Source organism: Staurois parvus, unplaced genomic scaffold (genome assembly GCF_062004578.1).
Source record: "Staurois parvus isolate SC_StPar_1 unplaced genomic scaffold, SC_StPar_1.0 ptg001432l, whole genome shotgun sequence".
Taxonomy (NCBI): Eukaryota; Metazoa; Chordata; class Amphibia; order Anura; family Ranidae; genus Staurois; species Staurois parvus.
Genome location: NW_028319228.1, coordinates 4,442,285 through 4,464,764, shown reverse-complemented (window position 1 = coordinate 4,464,764; position 22,480 = coordinate 4,442,285). Strand labels below are relative to the sequence as shown.

General features: G+C 39.4%; 1 protein-coding gene across 1 annotated transcript in view; it reads right to left on the bottom strand.

Moving 5' to 3' along the window:
* Positions 1–22,480, bottom strand: part of AOPEP (aminopeptidase O (putative)) — a 597,182-nt gene that overhangs the window by 347,641 nt on the left and 227,061 nt on the right. Inside the window, exon 7 of the mRNA XM_089662129.1 lies at positions 2,437–2,543. Coding sequence (XP_089518255.1) covers positions 2,437–2,543 — 107 coding nt within the window. The remainder of the gene's footprint in view (positions 1–2,436; positions 2,544–22,480) is intronic.

The window sequence follows — 22,480 nt, the reverse complement described above, 5'->3', positions numbered from 1 at the left end:
GATGGTAATATACCCATATTGTGTTCCTTGTTTTCAGGGATTACTTGATGCCTGTGATCTATACATTTATTTTTATATATATCCCCAGAATCATTTGGTACTGTGGACTTTGTTTCACTTGGGGTGGCTACCCAGGAAGTCCCTACATTTGAGAAGCGGGTATGACAGTCTCACAACTGAGAAGGTAATAGAAGTGTTCACTAATTACTGTAGAGGGAGGCTTGGTGAGGCTTGGATGCGATTCAGCTCCTATATTTTCATACATACACTGTGTATTTTTGTGTTCCAGCTTTCACATACCAGGAGGCTCCTGACGTATATTGGGAACATATCTGCCGAATACATGGCTCACTCTAATATAAGTTGGAAATTCATGTAAATCTAGGAGAATTACCTCACCATTACTCTATATATGGTGCTCTACTTGCTAAAATGACCCTTTAATGAAGACGCCAAGTGCTTTTTAACATGATTTTATTTGTTTGACATGTTCACCGTGCTCATGTTTAACCTCCTTATGATCTATGTGATCAAATAAAGTATTTTCCTGAATTTTTTTGAATTCATATTACTCCGCGTGGATCATTTAGTAACCTTTTTTTTTTTTTCAGGTAGGGGTGCTCTTGTCACACTACCATATTGTATAGTATAACATCCCCACCCTGCACATGCACCTAAACGCAGGTAAATACATCTAAACCTATGTAATCTCATTTTCAAATTGCAACTATCTGTAGGAAATGTTCCAACTTTTTCAAGTGCAGATTCCTGGTGTTTAGCTACTGTCAGATACAAATGTCTGTGAATGTAGCCTTAGGACTTGGTTGACATCTACACTGGGTAGGAAAGATCATACTGAATTATAAAAATTGAAATGTATATACACACATTGGAGTTAAAACATACTACAGAATATAATCAACAGAGAGGGCTAATTCACAGCAGAAAGCACTAACTTTGACCCATGCTGCATCAACATTATGTGGTAAAAGTGGTGTTTTAGAAGAATTTCAACTGAAATTAAGTGTATATCCAACCCTAGTTTTTCTTTTTTTTTTTTTTTTTGGACAGCGTGAGGAGGGATTAGAACCTTTGTTTTCTGCTATCTCTTACTGTGTCTTCAGAGAAGTAAGGGACCAGCAGCACAGACACAAATTAAATGGAACTGCATTTCACTACTTTACCCTATGTTCACACTTATGTGGATTTCAGTGCGTTTTACAGTTTGCAGAAATGCACTACAGTCCATTTAACATGATTTCCTATGGATCTAGTTCACATCTGTGCGTTTTTGAGCAGGTGCGTTTTCTGGGACTTTTTTTTTCCTGCAGCAGATTGTGTTTGGCGTGTAATAGACTTTAGTGGACCCACACCAAAAACATGAGTATTGCATTTTTGCCACTTCCTTTTTGTTGTGTTTTGCAGTTTTTTTTTTGCTAATAAAAACAATAGCTCTGTTCATGTAGTGCAACTTTGATGCAACTTTACATTCTCTGGCACTCAAGTAGCATCAAAGTTGCATCAAAGTAGTGCAGGAACCTATATGTGACCAAAGTTGCATGTTAGAGTGAGGGTTACCGACTGAGGGTTAGGGTTAAATGTAATTGTTAGCGTTAGGGTTAGCGGTAATTGTTAGGGTTGAAACCCTAATGATTACCGCTAACCCTAACTTCAACATTTAACCCTAACCCTAGCCCTTAACTCTAACATGCGACTTTGGTCACATATAGGCTCCTGCACTACTTTGATGAAACTTGAGTGTCAGAGAGTGTAAAGTCGCATAAAAGTTGCATCACAGTTGCTTCAAACTCGCACTGAACAGAACTGTCATACTTTTCTATTGACAAAAAAAACATAAAAATGTGGCAAAAATGTGTATACAAACATGCTAAACGCGACGGAAAAACTCATCAACCACAATGTGCATAGATGTGAACCTAGCCTTAAAGAAAGAACTGCATTTTTATTTTTGTGTGTGCCTTTGTGAACGATTTTATCTAGTTTTTGGAGCCCCTGATAGGAGTAAGGACCCAACAGAAATTCTAACCTTTCCCCACTCCATCCAAAACTAAAAAAAAAAAAATACTTGGACATGAACTTTATCTTCAAAGGCCAACTCACCTAAAATACAGCATAGAAGAAATCATTTCCAATAAAGTGCAAGGTGCTGGCTAGAGTAGGTCCTAACTAAAACTTGAGTGCCACATCCATGTATTCTGGTTGTCCTGGAGAACACATGATTATGCATGAACATATCCTCACAAGAATACTTGAAAGACTACTTTGCTTCTATAGCTAAAGTATTTGTACACAAATTTCACATGAATGTTCATATAGTCAAATGATCAGATTAGATTGTAAACTTTTTTTAGGGGTCTTAAAATAATAAACAAAAAACAAATAAAATGTATATAGGTATATTTGTATATTACGTACCTAAGAATTTGTAGTTCCTGTTGAGAATTTTCGAGTTCATCACTAAGGCGATGCCATCTAAGAAGAGCTTTTAACTCATGCTGTTCCCTGGCCTCCTCTGCTGTGAGCTGTCCAGAAAAAAGAACATTAGTGTCCTTGTTGTGACTTGATATATAGTACAATGTAGTCTTCCATATATTTTTTAGGACATTTACACTGACTACCAATATAAAGGGGGCTTTTACAATGAGCACCAACTTAACAGGGGTAATTACACTTTCCATTGATGCAACAAAGATTTCTACACTGGCCACAAATGTATCACCAGCATTTACATTGGCTACTAATGTAATATGACATTTGAACGAATCACTTATTTATCGGTATCATTTACATTGGCTACCAATTAGGAAATTCACATTAACCACTGATGTAACAGAGACAATTACAGCAACGTCCAGTGCAACAAAAGGATTAAGCACTGAATTCTAATGCCTCATAATAATGGTGGTAAGTGTAAATACTCCTATTACATGGGTGGTAAGTAATGTGTCCACCAACGCAGATGTTCACAAAGAGAATAACCCCAATACAACTGTCTCAGTTGGAGAAGACTTCCCTATTATTGGTGTTAGTGGAAGAAGAACCCTCATTCATTGGTGTTCTGTGATTAGCTGCCCCAGGAAGGAAGTGCAGAGGAGATGCTGTTTATGCTAGTAGCTTGGTTATAGGGATGTTAGAGCTAAAACTATGCAGCCACTAATGGGTATGGATACATCCATCCACAGAAGAAGCCCTAAACTGGCCAAGGTAATTTCATTTACTGCGAGTACCCCAGCAGACTCGGAGGTCCTGGGACCTACTGCAGACAGGGGTAGCCTGCCCTGGAATTGAGAAGCATTTGTGCACCTGCACAGGTGATAGATCCACTGCTGGCTTACAGAGCTTAAGGGGTTAAAGAATATGTAAATCCAACATTTCATATTGCTAGTATGTGCCTGCTGTACCATGTACTTGTATAAAAAAGTATCCTGTTCTCTTTGTATTGTTTCTTTTGTGTGAAATCCCTGCCAGTCCCTCTGCTCTCCTTTTAAAAACTGACTATACTAAGCAGGAGAGCAAGTGGTCAATTGTCTAGCTGTGCTGGAAACTCAGTGTGCTCTCCTCTAATGATCAGACTTGTCCTGACACGCCCCCTGTAGAGCCATTCACTGGGAAGATGAGTGTCCTGTTGTTTCTTCTTTGAAAAAGAATGTAATGTAGCACCTGTGCCATTGGTGCACTGTCCTAAATGTTTATTTGTAAGTAATGAAAAGATACACACCATTAATATACCATCAAACTGAATTTTTAAACTGACCATAAATTTTTTAGCAGAATCACAGAATTTTGCACTAGAGTCTCGCAGTTTAAGCATACCTATCAATACCTTTGCAATTCTTGATGAATAAATTACTGACATTATACAAAATACATCAACAATTTAATTGTTTAAAAATATATCCTTTTTGTTCGAAAATGCAATTATTGAACTCTGGCCTTAGTCTCAGTCTCTCAGCATCTATTAATTTCTCAGTCTCCCTACTCTGTTATCATAGTCTGTACATTGAACCTTTGTGTTAAGCTGACCATAGACCATGCAAAAACCCGAACGACACACAATTTTCATGCCATAATCAAAAGTGCCTGATACAACATATGAGCTATTTTTGGTTTTCACTCGATAGAACGTTCAGATTTCTACTCGTCCATGGCATGCTTTAGATCAGCGAGAGGCTGCACTAGACAGGTCGATTTGTGCGAGATGTGTACAAATAGCCAAGAACATACAGGCTGCTTCACAGAAAACAGGTTTTACATGACTGTGTCATCTATGGGCCATTCTTTGCTCCCAGGCAGTCGGAGACCCTGACCCTAAATTATGCATTACCAAAGTTAGGTCAGCCTCCTGGGAAGAGAGGAAGTTGAAGGCATCATTAAGGGAAGTAGTGGATGACAACTAATAAAACACCTACAAGTTTTACACTCAAACCATAGTGTATATGGGCGCAACATAAAAAAATATATCTGAGATTAGGTCTGCATTTATAATCATATTCTGGCTTGTGACTTTGGGATGTTAAGAAAAAGAAAAGTAAACTAAAAACACGATGAAGAGTTAGCCTGACCACTACTTCTTGATCAAAGTTTAAAAGAAAACTTCAATTTTAGTAACACTTTCTGAATTGAATTAAAATGCCTGATTGTTTTCATTCTCTGCAGACTGCATTATGACATTATTGTTGTTTTGTGCAACATAATCACTCAAAATCTACATTTCCTGCCATTACAATTAAAAGCAGAGTCAAAAATACTACATTTTGTATTTATAGCACACAATACCACGCTAGAGGATAATGGAAACAATTTGTGCAGTTAAAAGGGAGAAAGGATGGAGCCTTTCCATGTTATTGCTAAATGTGGGATGGCGTGGTGATGCTGCTCTCAGATAACACTTGTGTTTGAAAATGAGGGCAGCCGACAGATGTGCTTTGCACTGGCTGCCTCCCCTTCTGTGTACTTAGCAAGCAGTGTTCTGTCAGCTCTGTTTCACAGAATATAGAACATTTTTTATTGCAATCTATATAATTAATAAAAACTTTCTGGAAGTTAACATCTCTGGAATTTACAGAAGAAGAGGATAAAGTAATCTCATAATGGCCAACCCTCTAGCCAGAGGTTGAAGTGGATATAATTTAATTTATAACATATAAATTTGACTGCAAGAAATTTTTTGCTTAAGCAAATACATGACACTAACACTGTTTGGATGAATCAAATGAAAAAAGCAGTATGGAGCCATGAGAGATCGAAACAAATTGTGTGAGGTGGGCTACACTTGAGATGTTGATGAAAATATAGAAATTTTAAAACAAAAGTAGACATCCAAGTTACGATATTTAAAAAGAAATCGGCCATATCCCCACCTCTGTCTTAGAATGTTGCTATATGCATACTTGACAGGACAGTGTGCAAAGAAAGCTCCTTCGTATACGAAGATATTTTAGAACAGAGGGAGGCTATTTACAATTCACTATGAAGATGGGATGTAATACCAAGAATGTGATGACCAATGAACAATATCAAGCCATGGTCATCAAAATTCAACATTTTAACATTTACATTTAAGTGAATTGTAAAACAAAAGCCCCAGATGGAAACATTTTTGAGGGTTAGGGACTAATGTGATTATACAATATATATGTAAAGCACTGCATAAATTGACAGCGCAATATAAGTACCTGAAATAAATAAATAAAATAAATGATCACGTTGGGCAGCCACGTCTGGATTGTGTAGCCCTGCTCTTTTTTCCCCAGGATAATGTATTATATGTTGACCCTCCTGACCCAGTTGGTGCGGATGTGTTTGGGCCTGCATCATTGTCCTAACCTTTGCTTGTCCACCCACTTAACCTATAATATATTTTTACTATGTTTTGTTTCTTTTCTTTTTATATCTGTTTGATCTGTATTCTGTGAAATTCCAAATAAATATTTATTATGGAAAAAAAATTGTCATCAAAATATGGAGAAGATAGGGGACTCTATTTTACATGCAGCCTAAAAAAGACAGAAATGTAATAAACAAATAGAGATACCAAAAAAGACTAAAATGAGGTGAGGTGATTCTGACATTTTATAAACAACATCAAATGATTTTGGAAATAATACAGAAATATTGGAAGATTTTATGTGGAGATGCTAGACTAACATCATTTCTCACAAAAAAAACTCAGTTTATAAAAGGGCGAAGTTATTAAGACAGGTATCTAGTGAATATGACAGTCATAAAAAAACGCAAATAGTTGCAAATATAGAAGGAACCTTTCAATTTAAAAAAATGCACTTATTGCAGATACATTCAAATAGAAACCACAAGAATTACATTGCATATGGCTAAAACCAAGGAAAAGCATATAGTACATATAATATTTTACGAGTCCAATATGCATTATGTACAGCCCTATAGAAACGTTTTGAGAATTACAGAAATATTACATTTTCACAAAGTCTGCTGCTTCTGTGTTTCTAGATCTTTTTGTCAGATGTTACTGTGGTATACTGAGGTAAAATTAGAAGCATTTCATAAGTGTCAAAGGCTGTTATTGACAATTACATGAAGTTTATGCAAAGAGTCAATAATTGCAGTGTTGACCCTTCTTTTTCAACACCTCTTCAATTCACTCTGGTATGCTGTCAATCAACTTCTGTGCAACATTCTGACTGATGGCAGCCCATTCCTGCATAATCAGTGCTTGGAGTTTGTCAGAATTTGTGGGGTTTATTTGTTCACCCGCCTTGAGGATTGACCACAAGTTGTCAATGGGATTAAGGTCTGGGAAGTTTCCTGGCCATGGACCCAAAATTTTGATGTCTTGTTCCCCAAGCCACTTTGTTATCACTTTTTCCTTATGGCAATGTGCTCCATCATGCTACAAAGGCATTATTTGTCAAACTGTTCTCTTGGAGGAAGTTTTTGTACCATTCTTTATTTATGGTTGTGTTCTTAGACAAAATTGTGAATGAGCCCACTCCTTTGGCTGAGAAGCAACCCCACACATGACTGGTCTCAGGATTCTTTACTGCATGACATAGGACTGATGGTAGCACTCACCTTTTCTTCTCCGGTCCTCAGCAGTCCAATCCCTGTACCTTTTCTTATCTTTCTTATATGTTCTTGATGTTTCTCCTGGAGAGAAATGGCATCTTTGCTGCCCTTCTTGACAACAGGCCATCCTCCAAAAGTCTTTGCCTCACTGTGCATGCAGATGCACTCACACCTGCCTGCTGCCATTACTGAGCAAGCTTTGCACTGGTTGTGCCCTAATCCCGCAGCTGAATCAACTTTAGGAGACAGTCCTGGTGCTTGCTGGAGTTTCTTGGGTGCTCTGAAGCCTTCTTCACAACAATTGAACCTCTCTCCTTGAATTTCTTGATTATCCAATAAATGGTTGATTTAAGTACAATCTTAGTAACAGCAATATCCTTGCCTGTGAATCCCTTTTTGTGCAAAGCAATGATGACTGCATGTGTTTCCTTGCATGTAACCATGGTTAACAGAGGAAGAACAATGATTTCAAGCACCTACCTCCTTTTTAATGCTTCCAGTCTGTTATTCTAACTCAATCAACAATGACAGAGTGACCTCCAGCCTTGTCCTCGTCAACACTGACACCTGTGTTAACGAGAGAATCACTGGCATGATGTCAACGAGTCCTTTTGTGTCAGGGATGAAATACAGTGGACATTTTTGGGGGGATTAAGTTCATTTTCATGGCAAAGAGGAACTCTGCAATTAATTGCAATTCATCTGATCACTCTTCATAGCAGCATTCTGGAGTATATGCAAATTGCCATCATACAAACTGAGTCAGCAGACTTTGTGAAAATTAGTATTTGTGTCAATCTGAAATATTTGGGCCATAAACTTGTGTAATCCATGGGCCACCTGTGAAACGTTATAAAATCTAGTTGGAGCCATCAGTTAAGGGGTTTTGAATAGGCAGCAATTAATGGCATTATAAACTTAACTTGTTTCTTTTTATTTTGATGGCATATAATCAAGCTGGACATTGCTGGAATGTGGGTTATTGACATGCTGATGGTTAATACAACTACCGACCACAAAGTCTTCTTCTATATTTAAAGGGATAACATTTATTCTTCTTTCATGGTGTCTTTAGACACTACTTACTTTAACATAATAAGTAACAAATTATTTAATTTGTCTCTATTGTGTCAAAATAAATATAACGCTTATAATACTGATGTCAAGGCATGGATAAATGTATATGTCAGTTATACTGTGTGTTGAATGTTTGTACTGATGCAGGAAGCCGACTCTTTCTTCTTTCTTATCCTCTCTGTGCTTTTTTTTCGCTGTGTTTCATTTGGAATCAGTATATATCTCCACTAGGTCCTGTGAAGACTTAAATTGAGCTCTGCAGACACTTTTGCAGCAGTTGTCCATAACCTTCGATACTGTACCTCCCGACACAGCAAATAAATTGGCAATAAGTTTTGACATGACTCTGTATTACTAGCAGTGCACAGAGTGAATGACGAAAGCGAGGCTTCCCACCTGTTAGCTAGGTGTCTCATCACACAATGGAAGCAAAACAATGTTACATCACTTCCGCTTTCAACACGAAACATGTCATTTTCACACCTGCAAATCCTGTAGTGTTTCCATTTTTTCAGTCCAACCCATATATATATATATATATACACATAGATACACACAGTATCTCACAGAAGTGAGTACATCCCTTACATTTTTGTAACTATTTTATTATATCTTTTCATGTGACAACACTGAAGAAATTACTTTGCTACAATGTAAAGTAGTGAGTGTACAGCTTGTATAACAGTGTAAATTTGCTGTCCCCTCAAAATAACTCAACACACAGCCATTAATGTCTAAACCGCTGGCAACAAAAGTGAGTACACCCCTAAGTGACAATGTCCAAATTGGGCCCAAAGTGTCAATATTTTGTGTGGCCACCATTGTTTTCTAGCACTGTCTTAACCTTCTTGGGCATGGAGTTCACCAGAGCTTCACAGGTTGCCACTGGAGTCCTCTTCCACTCCTCCATGATGACATCACAGAGCTGATGGATGTTAGAGACCTTGCACTTCTCCACCTTCTGTTTGAGTCAATCACTTCAAATTCATTTGGATTGTTTAATTTTAATTTATTCTGGTGGCATACAGAGCCAAAAGTATGAAAAGTGTGCCTGTGAAGAAATATATATGGACCTAACTGTATATATATATATATAAATATATATATATATATATATATATATATATATATATATATATATATATATATATATACATACAGTTGTGTTCAAAATAATAGCAGTCAGACATCACTAACCTGATCAATCACTGTTTTTGGTAGAAATGATATTTCTACATGGCAAATAATTTATTAGCAGGTTTAGTAGAGTAATAGAAATCCAACATAAACAACAGTCAAGACATGCATGCTGCTGATTGTGTGTAATTGAATCACTAATTGAAAGGGGCATGTTCAAAATAATAGCAGTTTTGAGTTCTATTACTGAGGTCATTCATTCTTTGAAAAACAGGTGGCAGTTATTGCCCTTATTTAAAGAAGGAAGGCAGCAAATGTTGTACATGCTGGTTACAATGCATTTCTCTCTGAAATTCTGAGGAAAATGGGTCGTTCCAGACATTGTTCAGAAGAAAAGCGTACCTTGATTACAAAGTTGATTGGAGAGGGGAAAACATAAAAAGAAGTGCAGAAAATGATAGGCTGCTCGGCTGAAATGATTACAAATGCTTTAAAATGGCAACCAAAACCTGGAAGAAAGCAAAAAACTACCATTCGAATGGATAGAAGAATAGCCAAAATGCCAAGGACTCAGCCAACAATCAGCTCCAGGAAGATCAAAGAAGGTCTAAAGTTACCTGTGAGTACTGTTACAATTAGAAGACGCCTATGTGAAGCCAAGCTATCTGCAAGAAGCCCCTGCAAAGTCCCACTGTTGAAAAAAAGACATGCTGAAGAAGTTACAATTTGCCAAAGAGCACATTGACTGGCCTAAAGAGAAATGGCGCAACATTTTGTGGACTGATGAAAGTAAGATTGTTCTTTTTGGGTCTAGTGGCCGGAGACAGTTTGTCAGACGACCCCCAAACACTGAATTCAAGCCACAGTACACTGTGAAGACAGTGAAGCATGGTTGCGCAAGCATCATGATATGGGGATGTTTCTCATACTACGGTGTTGGGCCTATTTGTCGCATACCAGGGATCATGGATCAGTTTGAATACATCAGAATACTTGAAGAGGTCATGCTGCCTTATGCTGAAGAGGAAATGCCCTTGAAATGGGTGTTCCAAAAAGACAACGACCCCAAACACACCAGTAAACGTGCAACATCTTGTTTCCAGACCAACAAGATTGACGTTATGGAGTGGCCAGCCCAATCCCCGGATCTTAATCCAATAGAAAACTTGTGGGGTGACATCAAAAATGCAGTTTCTGAGGCAAAACCAAGAAATAGAGAAGAACTGTGGAATGTAGTCCAATCATCCTGGGCTGGAATACCTGTTCACAGGTGCCAGACGTTGGTTGCCTCCATGCAACACAGATGTACAGCAGTTCTCAGAAACAGTGCTTATACAACTAAATATTAATTAAGTGATTCAAAGGAAAACAAAATCTTCAAACATTTTTTAGTTTATATAGTGAATGTTTGAGTTTGTAAAGAAGAATACAAACACTGCTATTTTTTTGAACAGTCTAATATTCACTTTTCTTCAATTTTTTTAGAGGAACAACACAAATTTGATATATTTTTCTTCATGTTTTGATTTGGAATAGAATGTGTAGTGTTCCCAATGCATTTTTGTGTATGGAAATAAAAGCTATTAGAAGGATTTTGAGCTTTATTCACTTTTTTCAACACACTGCTATTATTTTGAACACAACTGTATATATATATATATATATATATATATATATATATATATATATATATATATATATATATACACACACTACACTGCCAAAAGTATTGGGGTGCCCGCCTTTACACGCATGTGAACTTTACTGGCATCCCAACCTTAATCCATAGGGTTCAGTATTGAGTTGGCCCACCATTTGCAGCTGTAACAGCTTCAACTCTTCTGGGAAGGCTGTCCACAAGGTTTAGGAGTGTGTCTATGGGAATGTTTGACCATTCTTCCAGAAGCGCATTTGTTAGGTCAGACACTGATGTTGGACGAGAAGGCCTGGCTCACAGTCTCTGCTCTAATTCATCCCAAAGGTGTTCTATCAGGTTCAGATCAGGACTCTGTGCAGGCCAGTCAAGTTCCTCCACCCCAAACTCGCTGATCCATGTCTTTATGGACCTTGCTTTGTGCACTGGTGTGCAGTTATGTTGGAACAGGAAGGGGCCATCCCAAAACTGTTCCCACAAAGTTGGGAGCATGAAATTGTCCAAAATATTTTGGTATGCTGATGCCTTAAGAGTTCCCTTTGCTGGAACTAAGGGGCCAAGCTCAACCCCAGAAAGGCAACCCCACACCATAATCCCCCCTCCTCCAAACTTTACACTTGGCACAATGCAGTCAGGCAAGTACTGTTCTAATGGCAACCCCCAGACATATCCATCAGATTTCCAGACAGATGCATGATTCATCACTCCAGAGAACACGTCTCCACTGCTCTAGAGTCCAGTGGCGGAGTGCTTTATACTACTGCATCAGAAGCTTTGCATTCCACTTGGTGATGTAAGGCTGCTCGGCAATGGAAACCCATTCCATGAAGCTCACTACATACTGTTGTTCAATCTGAAGGCCACGTGAAGTTTGAAGGTCTTTAGCTACTGACTCTGCAGACAGTTAGTGACTTCTGTGCAATGTGCGCTTCAGCATGTGCTGACCCCGCTTTCCAGTTGCTGTTATAATACCACTAACAGCTGATTGTGGAATATTTAGTAGCAAGGAAATTTCACGAATGGACATGTTGCACAGGTGGCAACCTATCACAGTACCAAGCTTGAATTCACTGAGCTCCTGAGAGCGACCCATTCTTTTACAAATGTTTGTAGAAGCAGTCTGCACGCCCAGGGGACTGATTTTTTACACTTGTGGCCATGGAGGTGATTGGAACACCTGAATCCAATGATTTGGAGGGGTGTCCCAATACTCTTGGCAATATAGTGTGTGTATATATATATATATATATATATATATACACACATACACACACACATATAGGCAGTAAGACTGTATGTATAGCTCTATTTTACTACATAATAACAAGACAATACATACCCTTTTGTGAGGGGTTATACAAGGGGTGCACTTTCAATATGTAGATGGTTTTGGGACCATGGGGGACTTTGGGGCTTTGATGTATGATATAAACCCAGAGAATGAAAATATATTAAGAGAATCTCAAAGGTATAATAGCCATCTTTATGCAGTACATATTCAAGCACAGGTAACTGCTTTATTGTTTTTTTTTTAATCAAACCTGCTCATATGGATTTGAGTGTATGAAAACCACACATAACATGAATTCACCTGGAGTTGTTGATGTTGGTCCTGTATCACATCAGGACAGTGCATGCGAGACATACAAACCTGTGGAGCAATACTAAGACAATAAGGCTAAGCTCACACTATTGCAGGTGGTTGCGGAGGCGGGAATCGCAGCTGTTCCCACAGCCACAACCACCCGCAGCTAAAACATGCTGCTCTTTAGAGGGGTGCAGAGCTGCCATTCATTCTAAAGGCACCCCTACACATCTAAAACCGCAGCATGTTTGCAGGTGCAGAAACTGCTGTGAAATAGCATGGTGCTTTCCCAGGTGCTGCGGTTTTAAAATGGTGCACAAACCTTTTTCCTACGTGAAACACAGCTACAGCAGCCCATTAAAATGAATGGGCTGCCGTGTTCGAGCAAACGCGGCTTGCAGAGTTGCAATAGTGTGAGCCTAGCCTAAAAGCGCAGATATTGTAGTGCATATGTGGGTCAGCTCAAAGGAACAAATGTTTTACTGCTATTTGGGAGAGGTTTATCCCATTAAACAAGCAGTGGCTGGGAAAAAAAAAGGCATAAAGCATATTGCCACTCCCATACTGGATAATAGAGTCTGGACTATCATTGCAGTTGCTATACCAGTACCATAATAATATTATGCACACTAGGTCATGAGGGCAATTTGTGGATTCATTCGTACACTTTTGCGCATTCAGGTGCTTTGCTTTTAAATGTACACTGTGCAAATCCAACATAAACCACCATGGATTAAACAGTGTCCATAGCAAGTGAGAGTTTCTGGGAACATCTAATAATGTGCAATTCACACCACTTTCATGAATAATATACAGTAAGAGTGCAATATGAGCTATATACTCTACACATGCACTGCAGGAAATTTTTCAAAAGCTTTTAGATGTTTGTCATATTTTGCGTGTAATAGAATATTTGTGATTGAAAGTTATACATTTTGAATTTGACGAGAAGAGAAACACAGTGCCTCTGAGTGTAGACTGTAAGATGTATTTAATGGTGAACAAGGCACAACTACGTGGCGTTGTGCCTTGTTAACCCCTTATGAGCCTGCTTATTATCTTCCACATGTGTTTGGTTATTTTATGTTCACCATTAAATACATCTTACAATCTACACTCAGAGGCGCTGTAGAGAACCTATAGAGAAGACAAAACTACACATAAACAGGTACACCTTATGTAAGAGCCTTTGTTTAATTTTTGTGCATTGTCACTTCACTGGGTATATGTAAATGTTTACAACCAGTTTAAGTATTTCACACATATCAAACTGATCTTGGACTATATTTAGGCCTTTTATGCTGCCCAAAAGAAAGTAAGCTGAATTTAGTCCTTAAACTATTATTTTCCTTACTGCATTATAATTTTGCAGTTTCAAAGGTCTGTAGCAATGTTTTCAAACCTTTTTAGCATGATGAAAAAAAGAACAAACTGCAACAATTAAATTTTTTTCCCTGTAAAATAATTATTAGTGTTAAGAACTGGTATGTTAATCTCCAAAATATTACAACATTTACCGCCTACAGGCCTCAGGAACACTAATGAGGCCCCTTACAGAGTTATTCTAATCAGCGTGGTACTCTGTTTAATTTCAGTTTGACATTCCTGGCTGAAAGTATGTCTGACAAATACAGAAGTGAAGCGAGGAACTGTGCATGAGGAGATATTTACAGATTCACCAAGATCCATCCAAACTTGGGTGAATGCCTACAGGTTTTTGTATCTATTAACTTGCTACTGACTGCAGTCTGTAGATTCAAATTCTAAGGCATGGCGTTCCATGCTAAAAGAATGATAATCTATGTTCCACTGTAATACTATAAGTATACACTTGCCACTGATAGCTGCTGGTCTCAACAGTGATCGGCAACCAATTAGCATGGTTCCCAGTGATCTGTTCACCATGACAGCTAATCATAGTGATTACATATAGTGAGGTTTGTTTACAAACAAACCTGTAGGTTGAGCTGCCATTGAGGTTTGCATGAAGAGAGGCATAGTGTTAACCATTTGCCCTCCTGAGGATTTACCCCCTTTCCTGACCAGGCCATTTTTCGCGTTACGGCGCTGCGTTACTTTAACTGACAATTGCGCAGTCATGCAACACTGCACCTACAGTTGCAAGAAAAATTATGTGAACCCCTTGAGATTACGTGGAGTTTTGCATGAATTGGGCATAAAATGTGCTCTGAACGTCATCTAAGTCACAACAATAGAAGAACACAGTCTGCTGAACATAATACTACACAAACATTAGATGTTGCCATGGTTCAACTGCACATAACATGTAAACATTCACAGTGCAGGGAGGAAAAAGTATGTGAACCTTTGGACATAATAACTGGTTGACCCTCCTTTGGCAGCAATAACCTCAACCAAACGTTTCCTGTAGTTGCAGATCAGACCTGCACAACGATCTGGAGTAATTTTGGACCACTCCTCTTCACAAAACTGTTTCAGTGTAGCAATATTCTTGGGATGTCTGGTGTGAATCGCTCTCTTAAGGTCATGCCACAGCATTTCAATCGGGTTGAGGTCAGGACTCTGACTGGGCCACTCCAGAAGGCGTATTCTGTGCTGTTGCAGCCATTGACAGGACAGCTGTCAGCAACACATCCAATATCATCACACTGATTGGAGTCAAGGTTGGCTCACTCCTGGCTCCAATTAGCTCTGGGAGGAGTCATTAAGCTAGGGCCTCACATATTTTTCCTCCCTGCACTGTGAATGTTTACATGTTATGTGCAATTAAACCATGGCAACATTTAATGTTTGTGTAGTATTATGTTCAGCAGACTGTGTTCTTCTATTGTTGTGACTTAGATGAGCACATTTTATGCCCAATTCATGCAAAACTCCACGTAATCCCAAGGGGTTCACATACTTTTTCTTGCAACTGTAAATTAACTTTATGTCCTTTCTTTCCCATGAATTGAGCTTTCTTTTGGTGGTATTTGATCATCTGTGCTGTTTTTATTTTTTGCCCTATAAAAAAAAAAAGACAGATGATTTTTAAACATGTCCACTAAAAAAATTTGAAAAAATCTAATTTCGACATAAATTTAGGCCAAAATGTATTCTGCTACATCTTTGCTAAAAAAAATCCCAATACGTGTAAATTAATTGGTTTACGTGAAAGTTATAGTGTTTACAAATGACAGTATATATACTTTTTTTTTAAATTTTTACTAGTAATGGTGGCAATCAGTGACTTATAGTGCGGCTGTGGGACTGCAGTGGACATTCTGACAACAAAGCAAACAGAACTGCCACCAGGTCCACAAAAACAAGTGTTAGGAAACCTGTACATAAAAACACTCAGATGACCACTTGAAGCAACTTGCCGCTGAAGCCAACATCAGCAGAGACTTGGTTCTGGAAAGTCCATAGACATCAATAGATATGGCGGAATTAACTCTGATAAGAAAAAGAGGAACTCGGTCCCTAAGGGCGTAAGCCCTGCAAATCATTTTTCAAATCCACTTGGCAATGGTGGAGCAAGAAGCATGATGTCTTCTACAAAAGCCTGTGAGGAGAGAAGGTTCAAATCCCAATGTGACACAGGAAGTCAAACTGGAAGGATTTATATGAGCAACTTCCTGAAGAAAAGTCATAATTAAGGACTGTGAAGGAGAAGGCTTCTAGAAACAAAAAGGACAAGTCAGAAACTTCGTAAGGGCACTCAGGGTCAGATGCTGGGCAAGAACAAACTGAAGAAAAGGCAAGATGCAAACAACAGAGTATTCCTTGGGACTCTGTTATCTGTCCTTGCACCAGGCAAAGTAGGCCTTCCATGTTCAGTGGTTGATATTACAGGAGGTACACTTTCTGAGTAAGGTTGGGATGGCTGAATCAAATATAACCCTATCCTTCAGGTCTTTGGTTTCAACAGCCATGCCATTAAAGTTAGTGACTGAAAAGCAGCGTAGAATAGGTTGCATTGCACTGGTAAATCTGGCCTGTTTGGAGGAGGCCAAAGCTTGTCATCGATCAGTCTGAGTATGTCTGCATATCATTTTGATGAGCATCACCATAACCCTTTCTAACTCTGTCTTCTGCAGCAGTCAAGGGAGAATATTTATTAAAGGGAAGGCATGTATTAGCTTGAATGGAGTCCAAAAATCACCGAGGCATATACAGTATGGCGAAGGCTCTTGCCAGTGTCCAGTCACCTGAAGATAACATATAACCCATGGTCTATGAACTGTCTGCCTGCATCATGTACTGTATGGTTAAGATACATAATTTACATAGTTGAAACATAAAAGCCTTATATGCCCTAAAAACAAAATGTAAACATTTTGGCAAGACTAAAATTGGAATATTACATCATACATGGATTAACACCTCTGCTCTAGGATGAGAGGTACATTCTCTGCCTATTTTAAAGCCTCACTACATTTCCAAAGAGACAAGACAGACAAGAAAGCAATAGGTAATATATGTTTTGCATGAATGTGAAAAACAATATACTGCAGCTTGACAGACACAACAGATTAGAGACAAAAGTCTGCAACATTTTACAAAGGGAAAATAAAGAGATATTTATTGAAGGGAGGGAGGCAATCTTTAAAGAAAAACTCAATACAAAAGATGGGTAAAATGAAAAGAATAATTTTAACTTACCTGCAAATTCCATGTCTTAGAGTACAGCACAGGACACAGGCAGGCTACTCATGCACCATGGGTTATAGGCATGTACATTCAGGTGCCTGGACACTGATAAAGTTTTTACAGAATATGCTTCCTGGGCGTCTCTCCTAAAACTCTACTACACTCTGTGAGTATTCAGTTTTGTTTCAAGCAATGGAGAGTAAACCAAGGAATGGAAGGCAGGGTGCCCTGTGTCCTGTACAGTACTCCAAGATACTGAAATTAAGTAAATCAAAATTCCTCTTATCTTAATCGTACAGCACAGGACACAGTCAGAGTATTCATACACCATGGGAAGTCCCCATACAGTAAAAAGGAAGGGTGGAAAACAATGAGGAAAACAGAACTGTGCCAACAGACCCAACAACAAGGGTCAGAAAACCCAACCTCAGAGAACTGATGTGAGAACACTGCAGCACAAAACTGCATCAGCAGAAGAATGAAGGTCCACCTGGTAAAACTTTGAAAAAGTGTGAACGGAAGACCAAGTGGCGGCCTTACAGAACTGGACTACAGGGGCTTGGTGCCGAAATGCCAAGAAACTCCTAACGGTTTAGTGGAATGGGTGCATAAAAGCAAAAGGAAGAATCTTCTCTTTGGGAATTTAAATCGGATTTCTTATCCATCGTACAGTGAAGGACTTTAAAGCAGGGTGTTCCCTTTGAGATCCAGAAAATGAGACAAACAAATAATTAATATGTCTGATTGGAGCAGTAGCCTTGAGGTATATTCTAATGGCTCCGGCTATGTTCGGGCAATGTAGAGAGATATCCTATAAGGAATGCTGAGACCACATTCAGGAGACAGGATGGCACGGGCATAAGACAACTTTGTCATTGTGAAGTTGGAAAGGCTCTTTACATGTAAGGGCCAAAAGTTCAAAAACGCATCTGGCAGATGCGACCAAAAGGGCTACTTTGAATGAGAAATCCTCTAGGGGAATATCCTCATAGGTTCAAAGGGTGGTTTCTACAGGACTGAGAGAACCAAGCTGAGATCACAAGCACAAGATGCTGCAAGGAGGGTGGTTAACACAAGATACACTTTAAAAAAGGTTCTTACATGGGCACGTAAGCATGAGGAGTTTTACAAATTATGGATTAGACTGAGACCTGATCTTTAGAATTTCTGGTCAAGACCTGACTGTAGGAAGGCCAGAATGCAAGGTACAGAGTAATCTCTGTGACTGAAGTGCCAGTTTTCACAGCAGGCAAAATCTGTTTTGCAGAAGACCATAATATATCTTCCTGAAAAAGGTTTTTCTTGATTTTAGCAGTGTAGGAATCACAGACTCAGAAACCCCTTTATCCTTTAATACCTGGATTTCAACTGCCATGTCTTTAAAGCCGGAAACTGGAAAGCAGGATGAAGCAAAGGGCTTGAGACAGCAGATTTGGCCTGCTGAGAAGAAACCAGGGGTGGTCTGCTAGAGGTTATAGTATATCAGTGTCCCAGGTTCATTAGGGCCAGTCTGGTGCAATTAGAACCACTGTTCTCCTCTCTTGCTCCATTTTCTAAAGCAGATGAGGAAGGATTCTTACTGGAGGGAATGCATAAATTAGCCAGAGCTGAGCTCAGGGGATTATCAAGGCATCTGAGTCTAAATCTACAGGACCACTGGTTCTGGCAACAAACAGAGGGAGTCTGGAGGCTAGGATGTGAACATCTGGGATTCCCAATTTTTGTCATATCAGATTGAAGACAACTTGATGAAAAGCCCATTTTCCTTGATACAGGTGATGACAGCTGAGATAATCCACTTTCTAGTTGTCCACTCCTGGGATGTGTACTGCAGAGATCGCTGGACAGTGAGTTTCTGTCCAAGAGATGAACTGGTTTGCTTCATTTATGACAGACAGACCTCCCCCCTTCCTTGATGGTTGATGCCCCCTTGATGGTTGATGGAGGCCTAATACTGTTGCATTGTTTGACTATACCCTGACTGGATTAGGCCCAGTGCTGCAGGGTCAACTTGACTACTGTGAGCTCCAAGATGTTGATGAAGGGTTTGGCTTCCCGCAATGACAATGTTCCTTCATCAGTTAGGGATTGGAACACACCTTCTCAGCCTAAAAGACTTGCATCTGTTTTGATAACTTAGCAGCCATATGGAAGGAAGGAATTTCCCAGCCTGGAGTAGTGATCCACCAAAACAAGGAATTCCTTTCTGGGCTGCTCAGGAGCATGGACAAATTGAGACAAGGAGTTTTTGAATGGAATTGGGCACAGAGGAGGATATAAATAGGGCTAAAACTCTTATAGAGAATCTCAAGGTGGGATGTCTTTTGGATCCTAATTCTCCAGCATGTGATCTTAGACAAAGCAATTTTATGATAGCAAGATTTTGCTTAGGATTTGTCCAGAACAATATCCATATTTTTGAGGTGAAGGGAAAACTGGAGAGTAGATTTGTTGAAACTGATCATTAGCCAACAGCCTGGAGAGTCTGAATTGTCTTGTGGACATTTTCTGACAGTCAGACAGGAGATGAGTCCTTCAGAAGGTTATCTAGACAGCTCGTGACTTAGATGCCCTGAGTTTGGAGCAGGGTAAGCAGAGGTGCTACCAAATAGACGGTCCCTTGGAAATGCATGCATGAGTCACCTTTTGCAGACAGCTTCAGCTGTTGAAGTGTTTAGCCATAATATTCTGCACTTGTAAATAGAGATTAAGGCCATTTTAGAAATTTGTCTTATGGCATGTTTCAGGGCACCTACACAGATAAGCAAAGCAGAAGGCACTTGCTGGAATTGCTGTGTAACAGCATGATCCTGAAATACTGGGTCATGTTGATTGTTCATTGCCCTGGTCCAATTAGATTGACATACTGAAACTGCAAGAAGATCTGGTTGCAGAGCTGAGCCTGCAAGGTTAAAAAGTGCTTTTGGGAGTCTCTCAAACCTATGCAGAATCTTTAAAAGAAGAAATATCTTCAATGGCAACAGTGAGGTGTTTGTTTAAGACAGAGATGACAGTATCAACTACAGGATCAGCCCAATTCTTTTCCCACTGGATAGAGTTCAATAAACATTTTGGGGAAGTGAAAATTTTATTCAGGAGTAGCCCAATCGTCATAGACTGCACATTCTATCTGTTCATGAACAGGGAATGTTTTGCAGGGTTTTGTAGGTCTTTGTATCCAAAGGGGCATGGTGAAGCAATGACCTTTTCAACATTAGGAAGCATGTTGCATAAAGCTTCCTCTTCAATAAAGTGTCAATCTGGGGGAGAAAAATATTCTGCAGCTTCCTCCAGTCCTGCATCAATAGCCTCTTCATTCCCTTCCGTGTCTGCATCCTCCTGGCATAGAGGGATCCAACTCCGGTGGAGAAATAAGAGTAGGAGAAGAGTCATAACATTTTTGGGCACTCGATAGAGATGGCTGTATTAAACCTGTAATATGTCCAAAGAAAAGTGACACAGATGCACAGAATTCTGCTTTAGTCAAATAGGTTGCTTGTTGTGTGCCTGAAATATAGCTAGAATTGGATGCTGAGACTGGTGTTAGAGCCTGGGTCTTGCCCTTGTGCAAGGGACACACTGTCATACATTGTCTGTTCAAGGTTGAGTGTTGTGCAGGCCTTTGGCAAAGTAAATGTTCACCTGCAATTTAGCATTGACTCCTTTTTGCCTGGTCTCCACCATAACTACAAGCAAAGGTTATTACCCTGTGGGATACTCACAGAATAGAGTGAGTAGTATTGGGTTAGCGTGTCCGTAAGCAGTTTGTGGTGAAAGGGGAGGAGAAAGCACCTGAGTATCTTAGCGCACTAGCAGAAGTGGCATTGAAGTATGCAACCAGTGGCGTGATGTAACGTATGGTCATCCACCCAAGGCTGAGCACTGAGTGGTCCTATCTTTGTGTCAAGTTTGAAAAGTTTACACTGCAAGGTGTATACAATACAAACATAGCCCTGTTTCTAAGGTAATGGTCAGGGTTACAGGGTGACCCTGTCTTACCTTTCTATGTCTGTGGACTGTAAACAAAGTCCAGCCTTTGACTATCATGTGGGTATACCGGGCATACCCCTGAAGGGGTCTTTAGGGACTGTGTTCCATAGAGGTGGACCATAACCCTGGACCTGTATAGCACTCTGTGGCTAATTGAACACATTGCTCTAAGTGTCAAGGTAAGCGCCCATGCAGGATCCAGTGCTCAAGTCCGGCAACTGGGTGCAGATCCCAGGGTTTTATCGAGATTGTGCTGATCCTGATACACTGCTTATATGATGGCACTAAAAGACTGTGAAGGCTTGAAGAGTCAGAATATTAAATATTTAAAAAACTATTAAAATGAGTTAAGTTAAGGGTGATTTTCTCCATTAAGGAGAAAAAGTCCATTGCCCTAGCACAAAACTGAGGACTCAAAGAGTGGCATAGGCTTACAGAGTAGACAGCCAGAGAGCATGTCATCAAAAGCTTTGCCAATGTCCAATCACCTGAAGCTCTACACCTATAACTTATGGTGTATGAATACTCTGCCTGTTTTCTGTACTGTACAATTAAGATAGTAATTTACCCATGATTTCTTTGTTATGATTGTTCCACCTGGCAGCACTAGGGTTGTCAGTTCGAATCCCAACCATGGCACTACCTGTCTGGGGTTTTCATGCTCTCACTGTGCCTGTGTAGGTTTCCTCTGGGTACCCTGGTTTCCTCCCACACTACACTAGACATGCTGGTAGGTTATTTGGCTCCTGTCTAATTTGGCCCTAGTATGTGTATGTATGAATTTGAGTTAAGGACCTTTGATTGTAAGTTCCTTTAGGGCAGGGACTAATATGGATGCACAATATAATATATATATACATATATATCACTATATAAGTACCTGTAAGAAGTAAATAAAATAATAGTGCATAAGGATTTAGCTCTGTAGCAGGAAACCAGCCTGCTTCTGAGGCAAAATTGTCAAAATTCGTTTGCAGGTATTGTTGCAGCTCACGTCAGAAAATGAGGTAATGCAACAAACAAGCAGCAAGTGAAAGAGAAAAGCTTAAATACCTTATCCCTATATTCATTTTGGGTCAGTGACAAAAAATACTGAAGCCTGTAAGGCTGCCAGGCAACGAGCCTTTTCAAAATAAGTAAGCAAGAGCAGCCAACATATTTTTCTCAAAACAGAAAAAACAGAAGACAAGAGAACCATGATACAGAAAAGTATAGGAACACTGTCTGGGTATTAAAAATCTAACAGCATCAAAACAACTTCCTTTAAATAATATATTTGCGTTTTAATATTCCCAGAGAAATCTGAATTTCTATGGCGAAACCCCAGTATTAGCTTACTTTTGGCAAGAAAATCATAA